The sequence below is a fragment of the Falco cherrug genome, chromosome 10, assembly GCF_023634085.1.
Source record: "Falco cherrug isolate bFalChe1 chromosome 10, bFalChe1.pri, whole genome shotgun sequence".
NCBI lineage: Eukaryota > Metazoa > Chordata > Aves > Falconiformes > Falconidae > Falco > Falco cherrug.
The window spans coordinates 29,664,624-29,687,098 of NC_073706.1; the positions used below are offsets into that span (position 1 = coordinate 29,664,624).

General features: G+C 37.1%; 1 protein-coding gene across 8 annotated transcripts in view; it reads right to left on the bottom strand.

The window, feature by feature from the left end:
- The window catches only part of ZNF143 (zinc finger protein 143), a 41,865-nt gene that overhangs the window by 4,361 nt on the left and 15,029 nt on the right, over positions 1–22,475 (bottom strand). For all 8 annotated transcript variants that reach the window (XM_055721565.1, XM_055721564.1, XM_055721561.1 and 5 more), the window contains 11 exons: positions 22,209–22,289; positions 20,859–21,055; positions 16,878–16,952; positions 12,521–12,640; positions 11,455–11,530; positions 9,476–9,601; positions 6,272–6,451; positions 4,926–5,153; positions 3,550–3,698; positions 1,710–1,871; positions 765–911 (listed from right to left, as the gene is read on the bottom strand). In XM_055721565.1, the coding sequence (XP_055577540.1) occupies positions 765–911; positions 1,710–1,871; positions 3,550–3,698; positions 4,926–5,153; positions 6,272–6,451; positions 9,476–9,601; positions 11,455–11,530; positions 12,521–12,640; positions 16,878–16,952; positions 20,859–21,055; positions 22,209–22,289 (1,541 nt within the window). The remainder of the gene's footprint in view (positions 1–764; positions 912–1,709; positions 1,872–3,549; positions 3,699–4,925; positions 5,154–6,271; positions 6,452–9,475; positions 9,602–11,454; positions 11,531–12,520; positions 12,641–16,877; positions 16,953–20,858; positions 21,056–22,208; positions 22,290–22,475) is intronic.

Here is a 22,475-nt window from a genome sequence, read left to right on the forward strand (position 1 = left end):
AATACACACAGTTAGTTTAATGTTTGATTAAGGTAGCGTATTGGCCATCGTTTCTGCTGGAAGTTTCATTCAACCTTCTAGTCAAGCCAAACTTCTGTCTGAATAAACTATTCACAAAAATACTTGTCTAGGTTTTGGTATTGGTAAATTTCTAGATAAAAGGTTAATTTAATTTGTACTTGATTTCCACCTTCTTTTAAATTAGCCCATTTGAAAATAAACTCTTTCATACCTAGAAATTACTCTTTCATTACAGTGCTTGAACAATGTTGGGAACTATTTACAGAGACTGTTGCTTGTACTGTGCTGGTTTGACACAAACAGAAGGTTACTATTTCCAGAGATTTCTGATTATTAATCTTTCTACATAACTTGTTTAAACTTTTTTGCTATTAGCATTTCAAGGCTCAAATAACATAAATTCAGTAATTTTATCTTCATATGTATCAGCTATATATGTAATGCTGAAGGATGAATAAAAGCACTTTCCCACTGAAAACTGAGTCCATGAATGATTCAGTTGACCTGAAGTTGGGCCTTCCCCTAACACCCCCGTTTTTTGGAAGTTCTACAAGTAGATTTGAAAAATCAGGTGCCTATTATTGCTTGTCCTAACCCTATGTATTATCTAAAATATGAGATCTTACGGTTATGGACTATATTTTCAGGGGAGCCAAGCTTATTCGAATCATTTTGCTACGTGACTAGGAGCTTCTAGCTCTAGAAGTAAAAAACATTCCAAAAGCCATTTATCACCATCTTACCTGTACTGCAATTTGTGTTCCATTGGATGTAGCCAACAAGGTAACAGGTCTAGTTTCTGTAGTCACTAAATGGTGCCCATGTTGCTGATGCCCCATTTCTGATGAAGCACTATGAAATGCTGCTAAGTCTTGAGCCACTATAGCAACCTTCAAGACCAAAAGGAAGAGAATCAACTGGATGACAGATCTGTTACCGTTACTGGTCCTGTACAAGAGTTATCTTCAAAGTTGCAGTTAAAATCAAAGCTGTGATTATTCATAAGCTTAATTTTATTGTGCATAAGATACATTTTTTTAAGAAAGGTTGCCATCACTGTGTTCTCAAAGTTATCTATTAGCTCTCGATATATAAATATCCTTGGAACTGCAAAGAAGTTCAATAAATGTGCCTATAAGCCTGTGATTATTTATACATACAGAACATGGTAATTAATAAAGATTTTCATGTAGCACATTTTTAGAACAGGGAATGCATTGTAAGTTAAAAGATTAAAAGTATCACTGTATTTCTACTTTAAAAGTTAGCTATTGTATTTACATATTAAAAACAAATTTACAAATTTACAGTCCTATGATATTAAGTGATAAAGTTAGAGTTCACACTGGATTCTATTCTTACCTCTGCCACTCATTTACTTTGTGACTCTGGGGAAAGCGCTTAGCATTTCTACATCTTATTTTACATACATCTAAATGAATTACCAGACTGGTACCCCAGAATTTTTTCTTGGTGCCCAACTGTTTTAAAAACATTCCGCTCTATGTTGATGTATAGCACTAGAGTAGAACACATGGTATTCTTATGAGGGGAATGCCACAGCCAGGTGCTGAAAACTACTTTACTTGGATAAATCTATGTGAATGATAGAACTGTGATGGCTTAGATGCCTATTTTATGTCATCTTATAAAGGAACAATGCACATGTACACAGGATAATATCCTACCTGTTGTCCTTCAGTGCCTTCTGCAGTAACCATTGCTACAGAATGTGTTCCTGCAGAAGAGATGACAGCATCGTGGGCAGGGACTGTGATGGTGGTGCCATCTTGTGTTACCATAGTGATAGTATTGCCAATGGCCTGCATATCTGCCTGGGATATGTTGACCTGAAACACAAAATAATTCCTGAAGTAAAAACCAGAAGTTTTGATTGCTGCCTAAGTCATACCCAAGTCTTAGCTTTTGGCAACATAACATGTTTTTAAGTAAGGTTTGAAAACAAATCCATTGTTCAGCAGGAATACTCCCTGCTAGTTCCGTTTCTTCATTTGAAACAATATTTGTAGCAATTCAGAACAAAAAGGCAACTTGTTCATAATAGCAGGGAAAAAATATTTTAATCCATGATCACAAGTAACGTGCTGGCCAAAAGATCTCATAGCCATTATTCTACTTCCTGACCAGCATGCTCATGCATTCCTTGAGAATCACCATCATTCTTTGGTCAAGTCCTCATCTGGGACAGAGTCCTCATCACATTCACCTTACTCACTGGGACTTAATAATCTATGACCTTTCAGACAAATTTACCTGTTTACAGAAATAAAATTATGGCTCTTAGTAATTAGAAAAAGGATGCACACTTGCCCCCAGAGTCTACAACTCCATGTTAATCAGATCATATCCCAAATAACCGCATGATAGATTATCTATGCATGTGTCTTACACAATGGACAGCGTGATTCCAGGTAGTACCACCTGACATACTTCGATCTTAAGGGAAATACTAAAGAGGCCTATGAGGGATTAGGATTTAAACCACAAATAAGCAATTAATAATAAACAAAAAAAGACAGATATTACTCATGCCTCCAGTATAAATGCATTATGGCATCAGATAAGTGACTTGATGTCTGAATTACAAGGTAATAAGACATCCCAGAACTAAAGTCAAGCTGAAGGATGATTTAAATAAATGTGAGAACTTCATGTCAAGGCTTCGGCAGGCCTTCATTCTAGAGGGTAAAAATGACAGCTACTTAGTATTGCTGCAATGTTCAGAATGGCAATATAACAGCCCCCTTTAATATTTAACTTCCAATTTGAATTTAGAAGATATCTTCCAAATGCTACTCACATTTCAGCTATCTTTCCAGGTGAGATATAAACTTTTCCCATATGCCTTCAATATATTGCCATAGCTAAACAAAACAGCTGTGTTGAAATCCCCTCCCAATGAAATTTCAGATGAAATCCTTAAAAAAAAACACAAAACCATGGGAACCCTTAAAAAAAATATCTGTAAGAATCCTGAAAAAAAATATCCACAGGAATTTTTAAGTGGAGGTACTACCAAAGCATTCCTTATTCTCTTGTTTATGTTAGAAATGGTAAGAACTGCAAAGTACCAAAGCAGGCACCTGGACTAGAAAGATTTCCCACCCTGCCGAAGTGTGTGCAGACAAGACGACAGTGAAGATGACCATCAGATATTAACAGAATACTTGGGGCATTCTGAGAAACCTCAGAAACTTGGCTGTATATATAACAAATGTTAAAATAATCCATACCTGCTTTTAAGTGTGACAAAGCCAGCCAAAAAAGCTAGCTTTGTATTAACATAGTTTCAGATGTCAGGATATGTGGTTTGATTTAGTATTCCACAGGAGGCCCAACTATAAACATATCCTGACCCAGCTCTAAAGAAGCTTCTTTCCTTAAGAAACCCATGTACATATTTATCAAGAATCCAAACTGGTTTTAGAAAGCACATGAAGTATGTGCAAACACCTCCCTCAACACTCAACATGTTTTTGCCAGCTCTTTAACACTGTGGACACTTACATGTTGGGTTCCATCCTGGGATATTAGTGCTACTTGTTGACCTAATCCTGACTGAGTAACTGTAGCAACCTGTGCAGAAATTACATCTTCTCCCTCAACACCTGTCACATAGGTTATCTGGGAGCCTTTGAGAACATCTTCGCCTTGACCTGTTTGATACAAAGAAGAGAAGAGGATAGTTTACATACTCTAAATGTTGCCAGGAAAGCAAATGAGGAGGATTAAGTGCCAGCCTGGTTTGAAGATTTTAAATACTCCATTGGAAAAATATTAGTGGAAAGATGAGAATAAAAGAAGGAAAGATACCAAAAGCAAGTCAGAAAGTCTGTTGTCTTGGGAACATGGGATATAATCTCTCAGCAATGAATTTTACCACACATAAATACTACACATAAAGAAAATATACATCCTTTATAAGCAAATACGAAAATGGTGACAAACATTTCTAATTCATTAAATGTTAACCTAAACTCTCCATGCAAACACAACTGGCAGCTTTTTAGAAGTTATTAACATACAGAAGAACAGTGATGCCTTTGTGTGAAGAATTAAGTTCGTTATCTTAATAAATATTTAACCTCAGCAAATGAATCTTACAATTCCCTTAAAAGCAGAAATTAGGAAAGACTATAGCAAATCTACTTGAGGCATTCAGTGCAGTTTCCCACATATATGTAGTAAAACAACTTTTCTGAGCAAAACAGTTTGTGCATGTATTTCCTATCTTCAGTCACATCTAAAAATCACAATATGACAAGTAATATTTGTCCTATCACAGTACTTTCTTCAGTCTGATCTTTTATAGTCATAGGATTCAACATATTCTAAGGAATACTGCAGCACATGAGCTTGTCTTTGCCTCCAGGACAGTTTACAGAAACCACTATTAACCACAGCAAAACCAGTACAGTATCAGTGTGCTACAAAGACAGATTTTCCTTTTCTCAAGGCAGTGCCTTTACTCCTGCACAAGACCCTGTCACCAGCCACGGCGTTATATTATACATAGTCTTTCAAAAATCCCTGACAAAAATCCAGTAGGCTGCAACCAAACATTTTAGATTCTCTCAGGTCCCTTCCCTCATTCATGTTTATAGCAGTTTTGCTGGGACTGCAACTCAAATTTCTCTCTTATCCCCAGGACTGCTGTAAATGAGTTTATGATCTGGTCAATTACTCTCTCAGTTTCTGTTTACAAGTTGCCTACCACACTAAACAGTCCTACAAAGAAGTTAAATAACTTTATTAAGTACTGCACATTTTTATCTTTGCTTTTCTTTCTTCAGTTATACGAAAAAAACCCTGCAAAATAGTATCCAGCCGATTTTTTTTTAATTTTTTTTTTTTTGACAAGAGATCCAGAGACTGAAACTAACCTGGAGGTGGCTCAAAAAATGCCTCTTGTTCTTCTTCAATGGGCTCTGTATCATTGTGTGCTGTCCGCTTGTGCATGGCAAGTGTAGAAATCTGCTTATATGTTTTCCCACAATGATTACAGTTATATGGTTTGGAATGAGTATGTACAACATGATGTTTGTATAAACTGGAATACTCTGTAAAACGTTTATCACAACCAGGAACTGTACAGACGTAGGGCTTCTCCCCTGTATGGAAAAACAAAAGGGATAAAGAGAACTTTATCCAGGATGCACAGAAAAAATTGTCAACAAATTATATTTAGTGACACACCTTCATTACCAACCATACTTCAATTTCAAAGGCAAAAGGAAGCTCAGGCTCAAAAGTTTATCAAGGCAGCCTCTCAGTGTCTTTTTTTAAAAAAATACTGCCAGTAGAAGTTGGGCCCTCTTTTTTCCCTATCATTCCATCTACAACATCCTTCTGATGAAGACAGAATGATACAGGCTGAAAGCTGTGATGTCAGTTTAGCATCACATTGAGAATTTTGTTCTTTTATTACTAGAAGCCCCATATTTTCCTCAATAATCAGGTATGTTAATACACTAGTACAACGTCACTTCTGAGTCTGTAAGCTCTGAAGGAATCTATAGGAAACATATGTTTAAACAGTTACGGTTTCATATATAAAACCACCTTTCATTTAAAAATCAATGAAACAAATGTCCGAATTATATTATAAACTAAAAAGATAACCTGAGATACAAAACTTATTTCTATGAAACTTGTCTGTGCTTCTATACAATATATAAGGATACCAACAGGATATGGCTGTTACTGGCTTTTACATTTTAGAACCTTTGAATTTGTGCCAATTATTTCTGCTGACTAACTCTGACAATCAAGTTGGGTAAGAATTTTTACCTCCAGTCTATAAAAGGAAGGTTTTGACCACTGCTCCAGCAGCGAGGACACTATAGCTGGGATGAAAGGGTGACTCACAACGGTGAGCTAACGTCAAGCTCAGACTTATGCTTTACTGTTGTTTATTTAAGAAATAGCTCACAACAGAGGCAAGCCCCAGAACAATATTTAGGATTTAGCCCAATGCCCACTGAAGACAAAGGTTTGGATTTGTTTTAAAGAACTCTGTATCCAAACCACAATTGACAGCAAGGTGGGAAACCTAACTGCTGAACTATCCTCAGCTGAGGGGAGATGAGGCCCAAACAGAAGTACCAAGCCAGATGGTATAAACATGACTATACCTAATTACAGTGCACCAAAACAGTGTTCACAAGGAGAATGACACAGCCTCTCCCAAGCAGATTCCACTTCAAAACACAAAACATCACTCATATACCTGTATGTATTCTCACATGATTCTTATAATTAGTTGCACTGGCAAAAGCTCTCCCACATCCTGGCTCTGTACAGTAATAAGGTCTTTCGCCTGTATGTGTCCTGATGTGAACCTTTCTAATATTAGATGTTGTGAATGACCTGCCACATCCTTCAAATGGACACTTAAAGGGCCTTTCACCTGAAAAAAAGAGAAAAGGTACACATGCAAAAGTTACAAAAGAACAAAACCTCTAAATTAGACTTAGACTGAATGTAGAGATCTAAAGCTACCTAATTCTCTCTTTGAGACTTTCAGTCAGGAATGCCATCAACATGCCACAGCGGAGTGTTCTACTGTTTAGCTCAAACTGGCAGAATTCAGGAAAATCATACAATTTGTAAGCTAAATTATAAAGCATTGAGATTAGTACTTTATGATGTATAAAACTAGACTCAGTTGGTTGGAATAGTTTCCACATTGTTCATGTTCTAACATGTATTTAACATCCGCCCCCCCCCCCCGAACTCATCCATACATTATCCAAAACAAGCGTATCATACTATTTGCACATTTGTCAATTGTAATGCATAAAATGAAAAAAATATCTTCATGGTTTAGCATACAACTAAGATACAAATGGATTAGTAAAACTCATTATAGAAAGCACTTAACCTTACAGAAGAACCACCAACTTTTTAAAGAGACAGCCCTGGAACTCGAATTTCAATCCGCAAAACCAATACAATCACAAACACAGGTTTTTTTTTAAAATTGTCTATTCATGTAATACAAATTTGAGCACAATCATTTGTATCATTGCACCAAAACATTTCACCAGGAAGACTAGATAAGGCCAACCCCTGTCTAATACCCCAGTACTCCTGACCTTTTGGATCTAACAAAGCACACACAAGGGGACAGCGAAGGGGGTTAACTCGAGCCACCTGATGAGCCTTCCAGTTGTAATTTCACACTTCTAGAGCTAAAAGCATTCCACCCACTCTACAGTTTACCAAAGAGCAAGAGAGGGCAGATTACTGCTACAGATACAACATTAAGTACTTAAGAGCTAGGAAAAAAAAAACAAACCCAAACCCTGATAGAGACATTAATACCACGAAACTCCAAGCTGTTAGCTCCTTGGCAGCGGAAACTGTAATTCAGTCCTTCGGGCAGCTGTTTTGGGAAGGTTTTTCCAGCCAAGGCAGTGTGTGTGTACTAAGCTAACCTCCTCAGTGTTGTGTTACCATGGCTCCCCTAATCCTGGCTTTAGCACAGGACCTCAACTCATGCCTGAAAGGAGGAGGATTGCTCAGTCAACCCCGCCCAACAACAAACCCTGCATTAGAAACCAAACCAGATTGCTCTTAAAGAATGCTGGCAAGAATGTCATCCCACGGGTTGAGGAAGCCAGACTTTTAAGTTTCTAATTTGCTAGAAAAGCGATCTGTTTCCAGGTGACTGAGATTTCTAGCACTAGAAATGCAAAGCAAGTCAGAAGCCTTCAAGCTCTACACCACAGCAGGTATGAGGAACCACCCACACCAGCTTTTTTGACACCAGCATAGCGTGTCTAGGGAAGTCACGGAGCAACCCAAGGCAAGCATTTGATGGCAACAGAAAGCAAGACTGGACTGCCAACTGAAAAAGAGAGGAAAAATAACTTTTGGCTAAACCAAACAGAACGAAAGAAGAAAGCAAGCGCTAACCCTGCTCTACATGAAAAATGACTGAAAAGGTTTCAGAGCCACAGGAGATCGAGCAGAGCCCAGACTTGCCTCCATCGGGTGCACTGTTGCAGCTTGCATTGGGTATGAGAATACGCTACTCCATCCATCCACACAAAGGACTTAGTGCAATTTTCTTCTCATTCTTTGGCTTCCTGCAACTACTCATAAATCTAAAAAAAGACACCCCTGAACTTCGGTCCCTGGACTGCTGGGAGTTTATGATTTTGTTATTAATATACTTCAAATGTGTAAATGGTTACATAGGGCTGGCTCAAGTCTTTTGTCTCAACTGCTAAATTAGATTAAAGCGATTAGATTACCGTACAACTTCTATGGCCATAAAGACGTAAAGAAAACAGTCTACTGCTAATGAAGTTGCTGTCAGTACTACAGAAGTATTTCTGTTCATAGGCTGTACTTGATGTACTATGTAACATCAAACAGTTCTCTACTAGAACTGAAATCAGATGACACTTTTATGTCTTCATCCTGATGACCAATTTAACATGAAGATAGCACTAATCCCAACAGACTGTCTTTGAATATGTAAGTCCAGGAAAGCAGAATTATCTCAATGTACTCGAGTTTCAATAATTTTTATTGCCTGCTTTTATTTCCCCCTCCCCTCAGCACTGTTCTTTTTAATCTGAGAAAAATCTATTTCCTTCGTTCTTTTTTACTCTCTAAGATTCAGAAAGTTCAGTGGAAAAACTTGTTGGCGTTCTAGCAGGCAAGGAAATATACTTAATGGAACATATTAGTAAATGACAGATTATTCTTCCTACATCTAAGTTTTTTTTCTTCTTGAGATCTCAGGAGCAAAGGAGACCTTGTGCAAACTTCTTTACACGTGTGTGCATGCACCCATAGAGTTTTGCAGAGTGTAGTGTACACTGTCTAGAACGTATTTGTGTTTTGGCTTTCAAATGAATCTTTTTTTTAGACAAAACCTAAGATACTTTTTTAATGCATTTGGAAGTTTTAATAACAGTGGTTTTCTATAATACTTTTGTTCATTTTTCTGCTGCAAGAAAGGAAGGTAATCATGGTAACAAGCTCAGAGCCATCAACCTTCATGAAGCTTGCATGCAAGTTATCTTAAAGCACCAAAACTTAACAACACTGATCCATTTCTATAAGGCAAGCCATATTATTGAGGAAAAGTTCCTTGTTCTGTTACAGCCGCAAATGAAACTGTAAAGGCATCAAGTGACTCAGTGACAGTGTAAGTGATGCACTGCTAAAAGTTACTGCATTTGCAATAGCAGTGTGAATGCTCAAGCGCTTTTTCCAAGAAAAGCATGCTGGATTTGCAGTAAATGCTTACCATGCTAAAATGCTGTTGAGCTCACTGGGCTTCAGAAAAAGAATATACACAGGCTGATTTCATAAGTATAAAGTCACAGAAAGATCAAAGAGAAGAAGAAAAAATCCACTTAAGTGAATTAACAAAAAAAAAAAAAAAAAAAAGAAGGGGGGGTGATAATAGTACCTGTGTGGGTTCGGATATGTTTCTGCAAGTCTCCTGAAGTTTTGAATGATTTGGTGCAATTTTCTTCTGTGCACCGGTAAGGCTTTTCACCAGTGTGTGTTCGGACATGACTCTTTAACCCATACCCTGAAGACCAGAGAAGATGTTATAATAGTATAAAACTAAAATTAGGATACTTGTAAACCATCACCATCAACAGCTGTGCTTGCCATTCCAATCAGGAAGCTACCTGATGAGTAAAATTTGCTCTTTCACTCTTTGCAAACTCTTTGTTCTACCATACAGAGCAGGAGAACTCTAGATACAGTTTAGAAATTCTTTCATCCTTCATTTGTGAAGAAAGTACACTTCCATAATGCTTCTCCTTCCCTTCAAAAGGATAAACTGTAATGATTATAATGTGGGCAAGTATTGTCTTCTGAGAAAGCTGTATGCTCTGTAGTCCATCTACTTTTTATCTCTTACCACTACTGTCATCAGAATGACATTTAATTATTCATTCACACAAAAATCAGTACCATTAATGAAGTCAGCAGTAAAAGCTCTATTGCTATCCAGGCTCTAAACTCCTGATTATTTTAAACCATATTACAAACATCATCACATACACAGGTGCCAACTGATAGCAGTCATGGATGCTCATTCCCTTTAAGATTAACTCTACCAGTCTAAAGGAAGCTTGGGTCAGGCCCTCCACAAAATATTTTCAAAGAGCATTTTACCAAGATATTCCTTTCTGCAGTTCCCTGAAAAGATCATGACTAAAGAGCCCTGAAACAGACATTTTAGAAAATGACCTTGAATTTTACTTGTGTCCACAAGTGATGTATATATTTCTAAAAAATAAAGTAAGTCTGTAAGAAGGTGGCGCCTGCTTTAGTTTCAGTGTGTTCTCTCCAAAACAGCTGAAATTCCTATTCCTGATGTTTTTAAAAACACAAAGCATGTCTACCAAGCTAAGCATTAATTCATTCTTCTAAAATGAACTCAATTTCACAGTCCTACCCAGGAGAGCTCTTAGTATTTAAACTGAGAGCATTCAGTACTTAAAATGAATCTTACTTATCAAAGGCAAATATTGCTGAACTACACAACGGCTCTGACCAAAAATATGGTATTAATAGACAAACGGCTGTTACAGCAGTCTGTTCCAAGGGAGGAGAATATTACATTATGTAGTTTTGAAATCCCTTAACAAACTATGCAATTAAGTTTAGGTACAAAACTTTTAAGTATGGTTGTTTCCCTTTTGACCTTTCTCACTAGCACTTCTTTTGCTTGTTTCTATTCAAAGAAACAGTATTAAATGTATTAGACCAGATTATTTTAAAACACCTTTTTTTTTTTTTAATTAATAGAGCTTAACTTTTCCAAGTATCATACTTATTTACATACAAAGTAAAAAAAAAAGAATTTGAAACAAGTTTTGCTCTTTCACTTTCTTCCACGTTTCATTCTTCATAATTCCATTTTGCACAGTCAAATTCAATCTCAGGGAGAGCATCATTTATGAACAGAGTAGTCTGTCCAAATGTAGAGTTCACTCATGAGAAACATCACTCTGATACAAATCCAATAAACAACACTTAAAACAGCATCTTCCATCAAGCTTCCTTTCAAATTTAGACTAGCTCAGGTATCTACCTCTAGTGAACAGGTTCAGCTTCTTATTATCCGCCTCATTTAACTTGCTAGTTTCATGTTAAGAAGGGCTGGTTTTTTTCCAACATAAAATCTGACAGGTAAATCACGACAGGTAAAGAGTAAGGGGAAGTGCCAAGTGTTTCACTTATTCCTCCTTCAGTACCTAAGAGTTAAATCCTCCCTCATTTCTATATGCTACACTAGCTGAAATGAGTATTCTTTTTCAGTTCTCCCAACCAAGTTCTTTACTTCGCAGTTCAAAAAAGGCAATATTAAAAGCTTACTTTATACAGGGAGAAACACTAAGAAGCAGGAGGAGCCCATCTACAGATTACCTGTTGCAAAGGCTTTGCCGCATCCAGGATGCTCACACTGATAGGGTCTGTCTCCTGTGTGTGACCTTTCATGCACCTGTCAAGACATCCAGTACACTGACTTACTGATCACTTCAACACAGAAACAGTTCATTCTCAAAGACAACATTTTATTTATCTTCCTAAGATTCACATTCAAGTGTCTTATTTTTAAATCGGTGATAAAAAAAAAATGAAATATGGTAACGATGTGTTCCCTAAAACTAAAGATGTCTCTTTCCAAGGTCTAACCTGATCCTTTCATTCGGTTTTGCAAAAAACATTTCTGTAAATACACACACAGTTGCCATCATGGACCTACATTAAAGACAGTATACCAGTGTGTTCAGAGCTCACTCTCTCAGATTTTTGACTCCACTGAGCACTTGTTATGATCCTCTTGTATTGCACGAAGCCTCTGCAGCAAGGACACCATTTTAACACACAATCCAGAGAGTCAATTACTCACTGACTCAGGAGACAGGGCAGCCCTGCAAGGAGTTTACCTCATCAGCAAGTGATTATCTCAGCCTAAGCGGGAATGTGAACAGCTCTACACCCTTGCTGTTTCAGTAATCTCTTCACTTAATTTAAGAGAGGAAGAGAATTAAAGAGTTGCCACCTGTAAAGAAAAGATGCTCCAGCTTTTCACTTTGAATGTTGGATTGTTTTGAAGCGTCAAGACTTTTTCTTATGATGGCAAAATCTTTCAAAAATTGGAATTTTTCCATCATCATGCAAACACGTGAAGTAGATAAAGTGAACACTAGATTTCAGAATTTCTGTGACACTATTGGTAGAAACTATCTCAACAGGAGGTTTCTTACATGCCAGCAATATAGGAACCTAACCATCCCATATATAGGATCCCACATCTGAATCTATCCAGAACACCAAGCAAAATCACCTGAGCACCTAGGGCAATGAATTATTGTAAAATCAAACAGCACCATTGCAACTGTCTCTATTAATCTGTTACTTTAAGCCACATAATCTGTCAAAAAAATCATGCCTGTTAACTAACAGCACTGATTTTACATCTCATCACCTTCAGATGGTGAGCTGTTGTGTACAGTTTTCCACAGCCATCGTAATCACAGCGAAAGGCTTTCTCTCCACTCTGTTGAGTTTTAGCGGTCACTCTTGTTCCATGTCCTTGCAAGACAATCTTAAGTTAAAAAAAAAAAAAAAAAAAAAAAAAATCGCCATTAAAAAACTCCCCCACAGTGGATCAGAAAAAGTTACACACTATTTTGCTATCAAGTCAGAGCTGATACGGACAGGTTTCTTTTGTCTCTTTGCTCTGCCATGTATTTCATAAGTCCTCAATAAACTAAAAATTAACAAAAAAGCGTAAATTCTGATGAAAGAAAATGTAAAACATAACTTGTAGCTAGCAAAATCAAATGCATGCATCAATTAGAAAAACAATGACAAAATAATTTGAAATATAAGCCCAGCAGCAAGATGACCAAATCAGTAGGCAGAAGAGGCTTAGATTACATTTAAAGCGCTAGATCTGTTCCTAAGGGACATAAGCCATAAATCACACCATCTTCAACGATAAGTTCACGCAAAGGCCAAACAATAATTAAATGCACTTATAATGAGCACTTTTTGAAAATGAAGGAAAGCATTTTGTACTTTGTCAGTGATGCATGTGTTTCGATCAAACTAATTGAAGCAATTTGAGCTACATTCCAGTCTCCTTTCTGTCATGACACAACAGGAAAATACACAGAATAGCTTTGTAATACAACTTAAACCTCTTTTAAAGGCTTCTTTATACACCAACATGCAAGAAACATTCATACAGACTGAAGAAAGAAGCAGAAGCCCAAAAGTAAACATTTTGATACAACTATGCAAAGTAATCGAGACTATTTTAAAAAGTCTTTCTTTTAAACTAGCCCCTATTTCTTATGGATCCAATTCTATTCTGGAATGTCAAATGAACATTTCACAGAATGGATGAGGTGAGCAGGCAACTCTGAACATCTTCAGTCTAACGCCCCCTGCTCAAAGGAGGGTCAGCTGCAGCAGGTTGCTCACAGCAGTATCCAGATGGGTTCTGAGTATTTCTAAGGACAGATTCCTGAAGGCTGGCCACAGCCTTTACATTTCCAACTATTTCTTCTTGGTAAGTATGAGGTCCAGCAAAGTGGCTTACCTCACCAGCTACTCAGTAACCTGCTTTAGGTTGCCAGTTGCCATCCCTGAACTCCAGAAATGTCCTGGATTTCATGTGCCCTGTTGTGATGCTCTCCCGACAGATACGGAGGTGGTTACAGTTCCCCATGAGGACCTGAGCCTGTGAACATCAGGCTTCTTCCAGTTGTCTGAAGAAGGCCTCATCATCTTCCTGATCAGGCACTCACAGCAGACAGCCACCACACCACCATCCACACTGATCTGCCAGCTAACTGGGACCCATCGGCTTGTACTGGCTCATCACCCATCCCAAAGCAGAGTCCTGTGCAGTCCTGCTGCTCTCATGTGGAGGGCAGCTCCCCCTCTTCTCCTTCCCCACATGGCCTTATTAAAGTGCCTGTATCCATCCGTCGCAAGCACTCCAGTCATCTGAGCTATCCCACCACATCTCCCTCATCCCAGCGAGACTGTCACCCTGAACTGCACATAGACATCTAATCGCTCACTCAGACAGGTCAGAAATTTGATTGAGAATACCCTTCCTATGGATTCATCAGGGAGGATGCCCCATTACCTTCAGACTGCTCTTAAGACTAAACATGCAAAGTTGCATACATGAAATTTTTAAGCAAGTGAAATGTGCACCACCACCACTTCAGAAAAGTTTCTCTGGAACCACGGAAAAAACCATAACCTCATGAATCCAGAAATCCATTACTATTACTATGGTTTAACCTATGATATCATTAATCCAAAGTCACTTTAATACATTAAGGATGATGAAGATGATGTTTGGCTGAGCACATGTGCTTAAACATAGATTTGTTTTTTCTATCAGTAAACCTGCTAGTATTTCTTTGTTGTTTCAGCATCTAGAAATATGTATACAGTTGCTAAGATCCACTATAAAGCTGGAGTATACCAAAGTTTAAAAGTAAAACAGTTCCATAATCAATGTGCTATACTATACGTAAGGAAATAACCAGACATAATTTTACCAATATTAAAATTAATACAAACAGAGGGGGCGGGGGAATAAAACAAATAGAACAGCAAAGAGATCAGTTTAACATCACAAGCTTTTCTTTGTTCAAACTGTCTGCAGAAGTATGTGTTTCTTCACAATACATCAGTTGGTATGACTTGAGGATTATTAAGAATTCAGTTAGCATTACCATTTGACAAGGACAGACAAGAGTATTAAAATTACTGTTCGTAGAAGATAACACACTCTAAAGAAAGTAAAAAATTCAGATGTTAGGAGGTACAACATCAGAAGAACATAGCAAATAAAGCACCTTTATAATAACATGAAACTTGTTGGGAGGAATATTGTACTTCAAAGTATGTTTAAATAGAGAAAATTTACACCCCCCCCCTAATTTTAATGGAAATCACAAATGCATCCTGCGTTCAGACAGGTAACACAGGAGAACAAATAAGGTAGCAAAGATCTCAGCTAAAATTTTTATATTGTATACATACAAACTTTAGTTATGATTCTGCTTTTATTATGAACAGATGGGTATGACAGGTTTGAAAGGTGTTGTGGTTTAACGGCAGGAGCAACTAAGCCCCACACAGCTGCTCACTCCCCCCTTCCCCAGTGGGATCAGGAAGAGAATTGGGAAAAAGGTAAAACTGATGGTTTGAGATAAGAACAATCTAATAATTGAAATAAAATATAATAATAATAATAGTAATAGGGAAGGGGAAAGGAATAAAATCCAAAGGGAAAGAAAAAAAAAAAAACCAAGTGAGGCACAGTACAATTGCTCACCATCCACCAACAGATACCCAGCGGGTGCCTGAGCAGCAATCAGCAGGCCCTGGCCAATTCCCCCCAGTTTATGTACTGAGCATGATGCCCTGTGGTGTAGAATATCCCTTTGGCTGGTTGGGGTCAGCTGTCCTGGCTCTGCTCCCTCCCAGCTTCTTGTGCACCTACTCACTGGCAGAGCATGGGAAACTGGAAAGCCCTTGACTTAGGATAAGCACTACTTAGCAACAACTAAAACATCAGCACGTTATCAACTTTATTTTCACGCTAAATCCAAAACACAGCACTGCACCAGCTACTAAAAAAAATAATTAACTCTATCCCAACTGAAACCAGGACAAAGGAAATAGTGCGTGATACCCATTTGGGCACATGTAGCTTTTTGTTTCCCCACGTAGAAATCACAAAGAGGTTTTATGCTTTTTTCTTTGGTGAAAAACCTAACCACATGCAAGTTTGAATGATGACTTAGCAGCATGACATCTGTTCTGTTCTTGTCTTACCTGTGGACTTTACTATATCTAAATATGAGACTATTTTGTCCCAAGTAGTATATTATTTCAGAATGCGTTACAAGTAGGTATCTACTTAAACCACAATATAAACATGATTAAGATTTTCATACATAATTGATAGCTTTGGGACCCTTCAGTTGGCCAACTGAAGTCACCTTATAGGGGTGAGAATTTGAGACTAAGCCTCAATACCATTTGAAATACCAGATTTTTTTTTTTGTTTGGAACATATAATGCTCCATAAGATTGGCACATTTTTATATGGCTTATATGTAAGATGAAACAACCTCCAAATTCACTTTGTTTTGGGGCTGAGGCTGAAATCAATACCGATCACAGTCATCTTGCTTAATAGGCTCTTACTTCCAGATAAAACCAACCAAGATCTTACCTTCCTTGAATTTTGCATTTGGAGTTCTATCCAAAAAAAGCTTAAAACCCTCAATAAAAGTCAGGGACTCTAACAGGGCAAGTGGAATCAAAACAAGTCACCAAAGAGAAAACAGTTCCAGACATTTGCCTGGAATTGCCTCTCTTGCGAAGAAAATAATTCATTAATTGAGTCAGCATTCCTTCGGCTTTAAGGACTATAAAAAGTCAGTTCATTCTCTGGAAAAGAACTTATGAAATACTTATACTCTTACTGATTAAATACTCAGGTCAGCTTGAAAAATCTTAGAAATCCAACATAATCTTAAATTATTTTTTAAGAGAAGCCTTCCCCGCACCCACCCACCCACCAACATTAAGTATTAGAAGTTCTTTTTAAAGTCCTGTGAAAGAATCTTGTACAATGTGAGAAATATGACCTATCTGCATTAGGTTTGAGATCTAAATTTCCTGAAGACTAACAGCAGACCCTAGTTCATGGCTGCACAGGACTACCTGTCATGCACACTGCTGGGCAGAGAAGACAGAAGAAACAGATGTATTTAATTATTTTGTATTGGGCTACATACCTGCATTTTTTTATCTTGTTCATTTTCACCTATCATTCCTGTGCCACTAACACTGTCATTTCCATCAATAGAAACCTGAAAAATGAAGTTGAAATGGGAAAAACATTTACAAGTTATTTTTATTCATCTGAAAAGTAGAGGGTTGCAGGCAGCACCTGAAGGCTTATTATTTCATAGTTCTCTAGCTCCCTCTTGAAACATGGTTATCCAATAGTACAGACATTCACGTATGAAAATCACCACGTACACCACCTGCACTATAGGATAGGTCAAGTGAGCATCTCAAAGTTGCCTTAGAACAACACAGGAAAGACTGCAAGAACCAAGTATGTTAAATTAATAGACTGACAAAACTATTAAACTGATAAATTTAACACTGAGTTCTGACAGAAAAGAAAAACCAACAAAAAAGTTTACTTTTATAATAGGGGTATATCTCTCACTCCCTGTTAAGCAGAATTCACTTGTTTCAAACAGCACAACTCCTTTGGAATCAAAATACCTAAGACAACATGTTACATCTCAATTTGAAACAAAATTAAATTGCAAAAGCTAACCAAAGACTCGTGTATTGCTCCATAGGTTTATTTTTAAAAACAGTCTACTGGAGGAGAAAGGTATTGCTGCTTTCCACAGAGCTTATAAAAATATTTGAAAGAGTATTAGATATTAATTTGAAATTCTTATTTAAATAAAAATTGCTCAGTTAAAAAAAAAAACCACAACCTCTCTGACATATGTCAACTCAAAGAACAGCATCTTACTAGTCACTGTAGAAAAAACTAATTTGAAGTATACTTTATGTAGTTTCCCATTCCTTAATTGCCTTTGTATTGAGCACAAGCATTCACAATACTCTCTGCATCCATTCCACTCAAGGCTGAGCCTGATGCATCTAAATCTAGTCTGATAGTTTGGCAGAAATCCTGCCTCAGCTGGTATGCTTATGGCCTTTCACTGAGGTCACAGCAGGCTCATGAGAATGTCACTGGCTGTGTAAAGTATCTTGCTCAAACCATGGGCTACCAACTTGGTGACTGAAGATAAACTTGCCCCCTAAGAGGTTTTCAAATTGTTCTTACTAAATTAAAAGATCATGAGCAATATACTCAGCAACTCTGAGTTAAAACAACAAAGAAGAACGTGGCCAAATAGGGACAAGTTTACATTACAGATAATTCTCAGGTGTTTGGTTTGTTGGATTATTTTTTTTTTTTAAAGAAAACAATAGCCATTCTGGGACCTTCTGCAGAATTTTTGAAGGAAGGCAGGAGAACCCGCACAGAAAGGAGACCCGAATCACCTCATCATGAGCTTCCTGTTGTTAGTTGAGAAAGGAACTGCTGACATGAAATTAAAAGTTCACCAACGCCACTGGAAACAAATGATCCAAACAGGATGTGCATGCATGTGTGCAGACACGCACAAATCCCAGGCATGGTACTTTGTCAGCAGCTGGGATGTTGCAGGAAAACAGGTTACGGATGAAAAGTATGTGTCCCAACCTCTTCACAATTCCATTTATCTTCTGACTTGATGTTCACTGTGAGCAACAATCTCTCTTTTCCTTGGTTACTTTGGGAAGAAGGTGGCATTGACCTAGCCCAAAATTAAGAGGACTCTAGTTAAGTCTTTCCGTGTGTTCTAGAAGATGTGGTAAAGTAGTACTATGCCTAAAGGAGAAGCAAGGGACAACGAAAAATGTACATGTTCCACCACTTCCAGTGAGCTTCTCTGTAGTCTTCTCTGATCTCTCTGCGTGAGCTCTCTTACAGTTTCTACGCAGCCTACTGATGTTTGCTATTTCTGCCTGTTATATAGGACAGAGGAAGAGAGAAGAACCACTATTCTCCAAATCTGCCTTTAAAATTTTCTTCACTCTTCTAAGTTTTGAAGAGAAAACCTTCAAAGTTAACCAAAAAAATCAAGACACCCAATTTTAAACTTTTTTTTTTTTTGGAGTGCTGGGAGAATTCTGGAAGGATTCCAAGGAAGATCTTGGAGTTCCACCTAAAAGACTGTCTTAGATTCTAAAGTAAGACTTAGTCTGCCTTCAATTAAGAACATAAGAACACCTATACTGAGCCAAACTAAAAGTCAATCTAGTGCAACATTTGGTTTCCAACAGCAGCCAGCAGCAGATGCAAGAGAAGACTGAAGGAACAGGTCAAGCATATAGTGACACATTCCCAAAAATTCTCCCAACATCCAACCGATTTGTGGCTTAGTAAATTCCTGAACTAGAAGTCACATGTTTCTACCCAATAGCCTTGGATATGATATATTTTTCCTCTATGAATGTATCTATTACTCTTGGAATCCAGGGCCTAATTAGCATCTACAATATCCTACAAGCAGTGCCACGGCTTAACTTTGCACTCTTTGAAAAAGCATTCTTGCCTTGTTTTTCTTGAACCTGTCACCTGAGCTTCATCTGATGCTTCCCTGTTCTTATACTGGCAAAGACAATGGCAAGTCACTACTCTTGGTGCCACTTAACATTTTATAGAACTATCATATACTCACCTCTTGTATTTCATATGTTTGGTCATCATTGTTGCCCCTTCCTGTACCTTTTTCAATGTTCTACACCAGCTGCTATGAAAAGTATACATTGACTCACTATGAAGTGTACATGGACATGGAGCAGAATCACAAAACCACATTTCTCCTTTTAAGAGAAAGACAGGATTGTGACAATTGAGCTATTATTTGCTTTTGTACCTCAGGCAGGTGCACCACTTGGAAACTCATTTCTACTGATGTTACCTGAGAGGTTCCAGCAGTACCTTTACAAATAAAGTTCTGAGATAAAAGCTTAAATAAATAGAATTTTTCCTAGACACACACACACACACACAAGTACACTACAGTAAACAAATTCACATTACAGAATTAAAAAACACAAGTCGAAATAAACAAGACAAAAATGTAAATTTATTGACATTTCTTCTGTTTCTTCACCTCAAAACAGAAACTTATTAGAAACTATGCTTAATATAGCTCCTTGTTAAAAAGGACAAAGTTATGATTGATTTAAACAGGAATTAAACAGTAGCTAGGGGACAGGTAAAAGTTTGTCACTACAGGCCAACTAACCTTGAATTACCTTTCATTTCATGAAATATTAAGGCATAGCCAAACACAACACAATCTGACTGGCTCTCTTAGGATCTCTCAATTACAATAGACAGAAGCATAATGAAAAGAGCAGTGTATAAGCCATTTAATTATCCTAATTGACCTTCTCTCAAAATCTGACAACTCTTAGTGACACTAGAGGACAGATTTTAAAATTTATTCTACTCTTTTTGCAGAGCAACACAAGCACTGATGGTAATCATCCAGCAACTGGGACAATGCTAAACTATAAAGTCGTGGAAGTTGCACCGCCCATTATTATACTTACATCATGCTTTACGGAAGTCTAGTAAAGTAGACATCATGAATTTTGAGCATCATGCTACATTTTACTATTGAAAGTATGATCAAAGAAGTTTTTTCCAAACTTAGTAACTAATGGTCTGTTCTACAGTTCATACCAGATGTTGTCCTTGCCCAATACACCAGGCCCTACTCTTCCCAATGCAAGAAAAGAAATTAAAAAATAAAAATCCAGCAACAGTGCCTGAACAAGAATAATTTATTTTTGTCCTTCTTTCCAAAAAGTGTCGTCTCAAGAGGCTCCTTTCCAATTCTATATTTGAGAGAAAATTATTGTTTAGTTGTCTAAATCACTTTCCAAAGTGATTTAGTTTGACTCCACATCATTTCAGTGTTCAATCTTTTGTTCTTTTTATGCAACAATACCCACTGGAGCTGCTCATGATAGTGAAGCACTATCATTACATTTGATGTTCTCTCTTTTAAGAGTCTGAAGACTCTCTTAATTATCATTTTAATTCTTAGATCACAATTGGCTTTTGCTGCCAAATATTGACATTAAACCACTGCAGATAGAGAAAATGTCTTTCAACATACCTTGGCTGCATATTGCTCCAAAGCACTGATGGTATCTGGATCAATGGCAGCATCTCCTGTATGAAGGCCTGCCACTGTGCCATCAGCTTGAATGGCTAAAATCGTATCTGACTGTGGCATTTGCACTGTGTGGTGAATATAGGCAGTAGTTCCATCCTCCAGCTGGACGGCTTGTAATGCACTCTGGTCATAACTGTCTGAAAAAAGTATTACAAAGTGTTGTGAAAGAAAAGGAATAGCAAAGTCTGCATGTTACACAAGAAACTACTGCTGTTTAGGAAACGTCTCCTAAAGTCACTTGTATGTATGAGATATATTAGTGGCTATAGCCCTCATATATAAGAAAAACAAACACTTAAATTACCATGAATAGCACTGATGATTTTTTTTTCAGGACAACATCTCCCATAGCTTTATTTCTGCACACTTACAAAAGTGCAAACCCAATATTATATTGGTCTACTTTTATTTACAAAGGAAACCAGGAACACAAATATGCCTTCTATTTCATATCCACTCGTAATAAAATGAAAATAATGTAACTAGTGTGCTGATGTCAATACTTCAGATTTTAGAATTCATAAATCTGATCATTTCAAGAACAGATTCATAGAAATATGCAAAAGAAACACATAAAATATAGGATTACGTTTAAGGAAGACATTCTTTATTATATTGTCTCCTCTACTATTGCTGATTGTAGAATGTAATTCTCGTCATGACAGTTTAAACAGACTTAAGATATCTACTTGTTCAGTTTTTGGAGAGAAATAGTACTATTTCCAAGACTACTGTAATCATCTTCTGCAGAAATCAAAGTAATCATTTAAAATAAATATGCTTGCATTCTTGACTGTCAGCTAACTACCTAATGGCAAAATCATCAATAGCACGATCTCTAAAATTGTCATAATATAATAAATATTATAAATAATTATTAAAAAATTTTTAAAAATAACAAAAAAGCTCTACATTCTTCAGTTCAAGAGGGACTGACTGATTCTTACCTGCTTTTTCTTCTCATTTTCACATGTAATTATTGCTGAAATCTCTATAAGCACTTACATTCTCTACTAACATGACATATACTTACTTTAATGTGACCCTGCACTAAAAAAAAAGGTGAAACATTCTGGTTTTGATTCTGCTTGTAGCTGTTACATGAGGCCCAGATAAGGAACAGAACCAGTCTAATTTCAACCATTTCCAGATGAAAAAGTTAAAGCAACAAGTACTCCATTGGGAATCACACTAAATGATGTCATAGTCTAAAGAGAGTACCGCATGTTATACTGCCGAAGTTCTGTTGAATTACAACGTAATAAATCACACTTAAAAAAAAAAAATTACCTTTTGAGGTGTGATGAATAAATGCCGTAGTTCCATCTTCCAGCTGAACTGCTTGTCCATCTTCGAGACGCAAGCTGTCCCCTGTTTGGAAAAAAGAATTACAATGCTGCAACAACAGTTTGAAAAACCCATTAGCTGGAAAGATTAAATACTGAATACCTGGCATTACAAAATACCTAAGATCTCTTCACAACTGTTTCCATTAAAATAAGGAATCAAGCTATTCTAATGACTCTTAATTACTTTCTATCATTATTTATCAGTAAA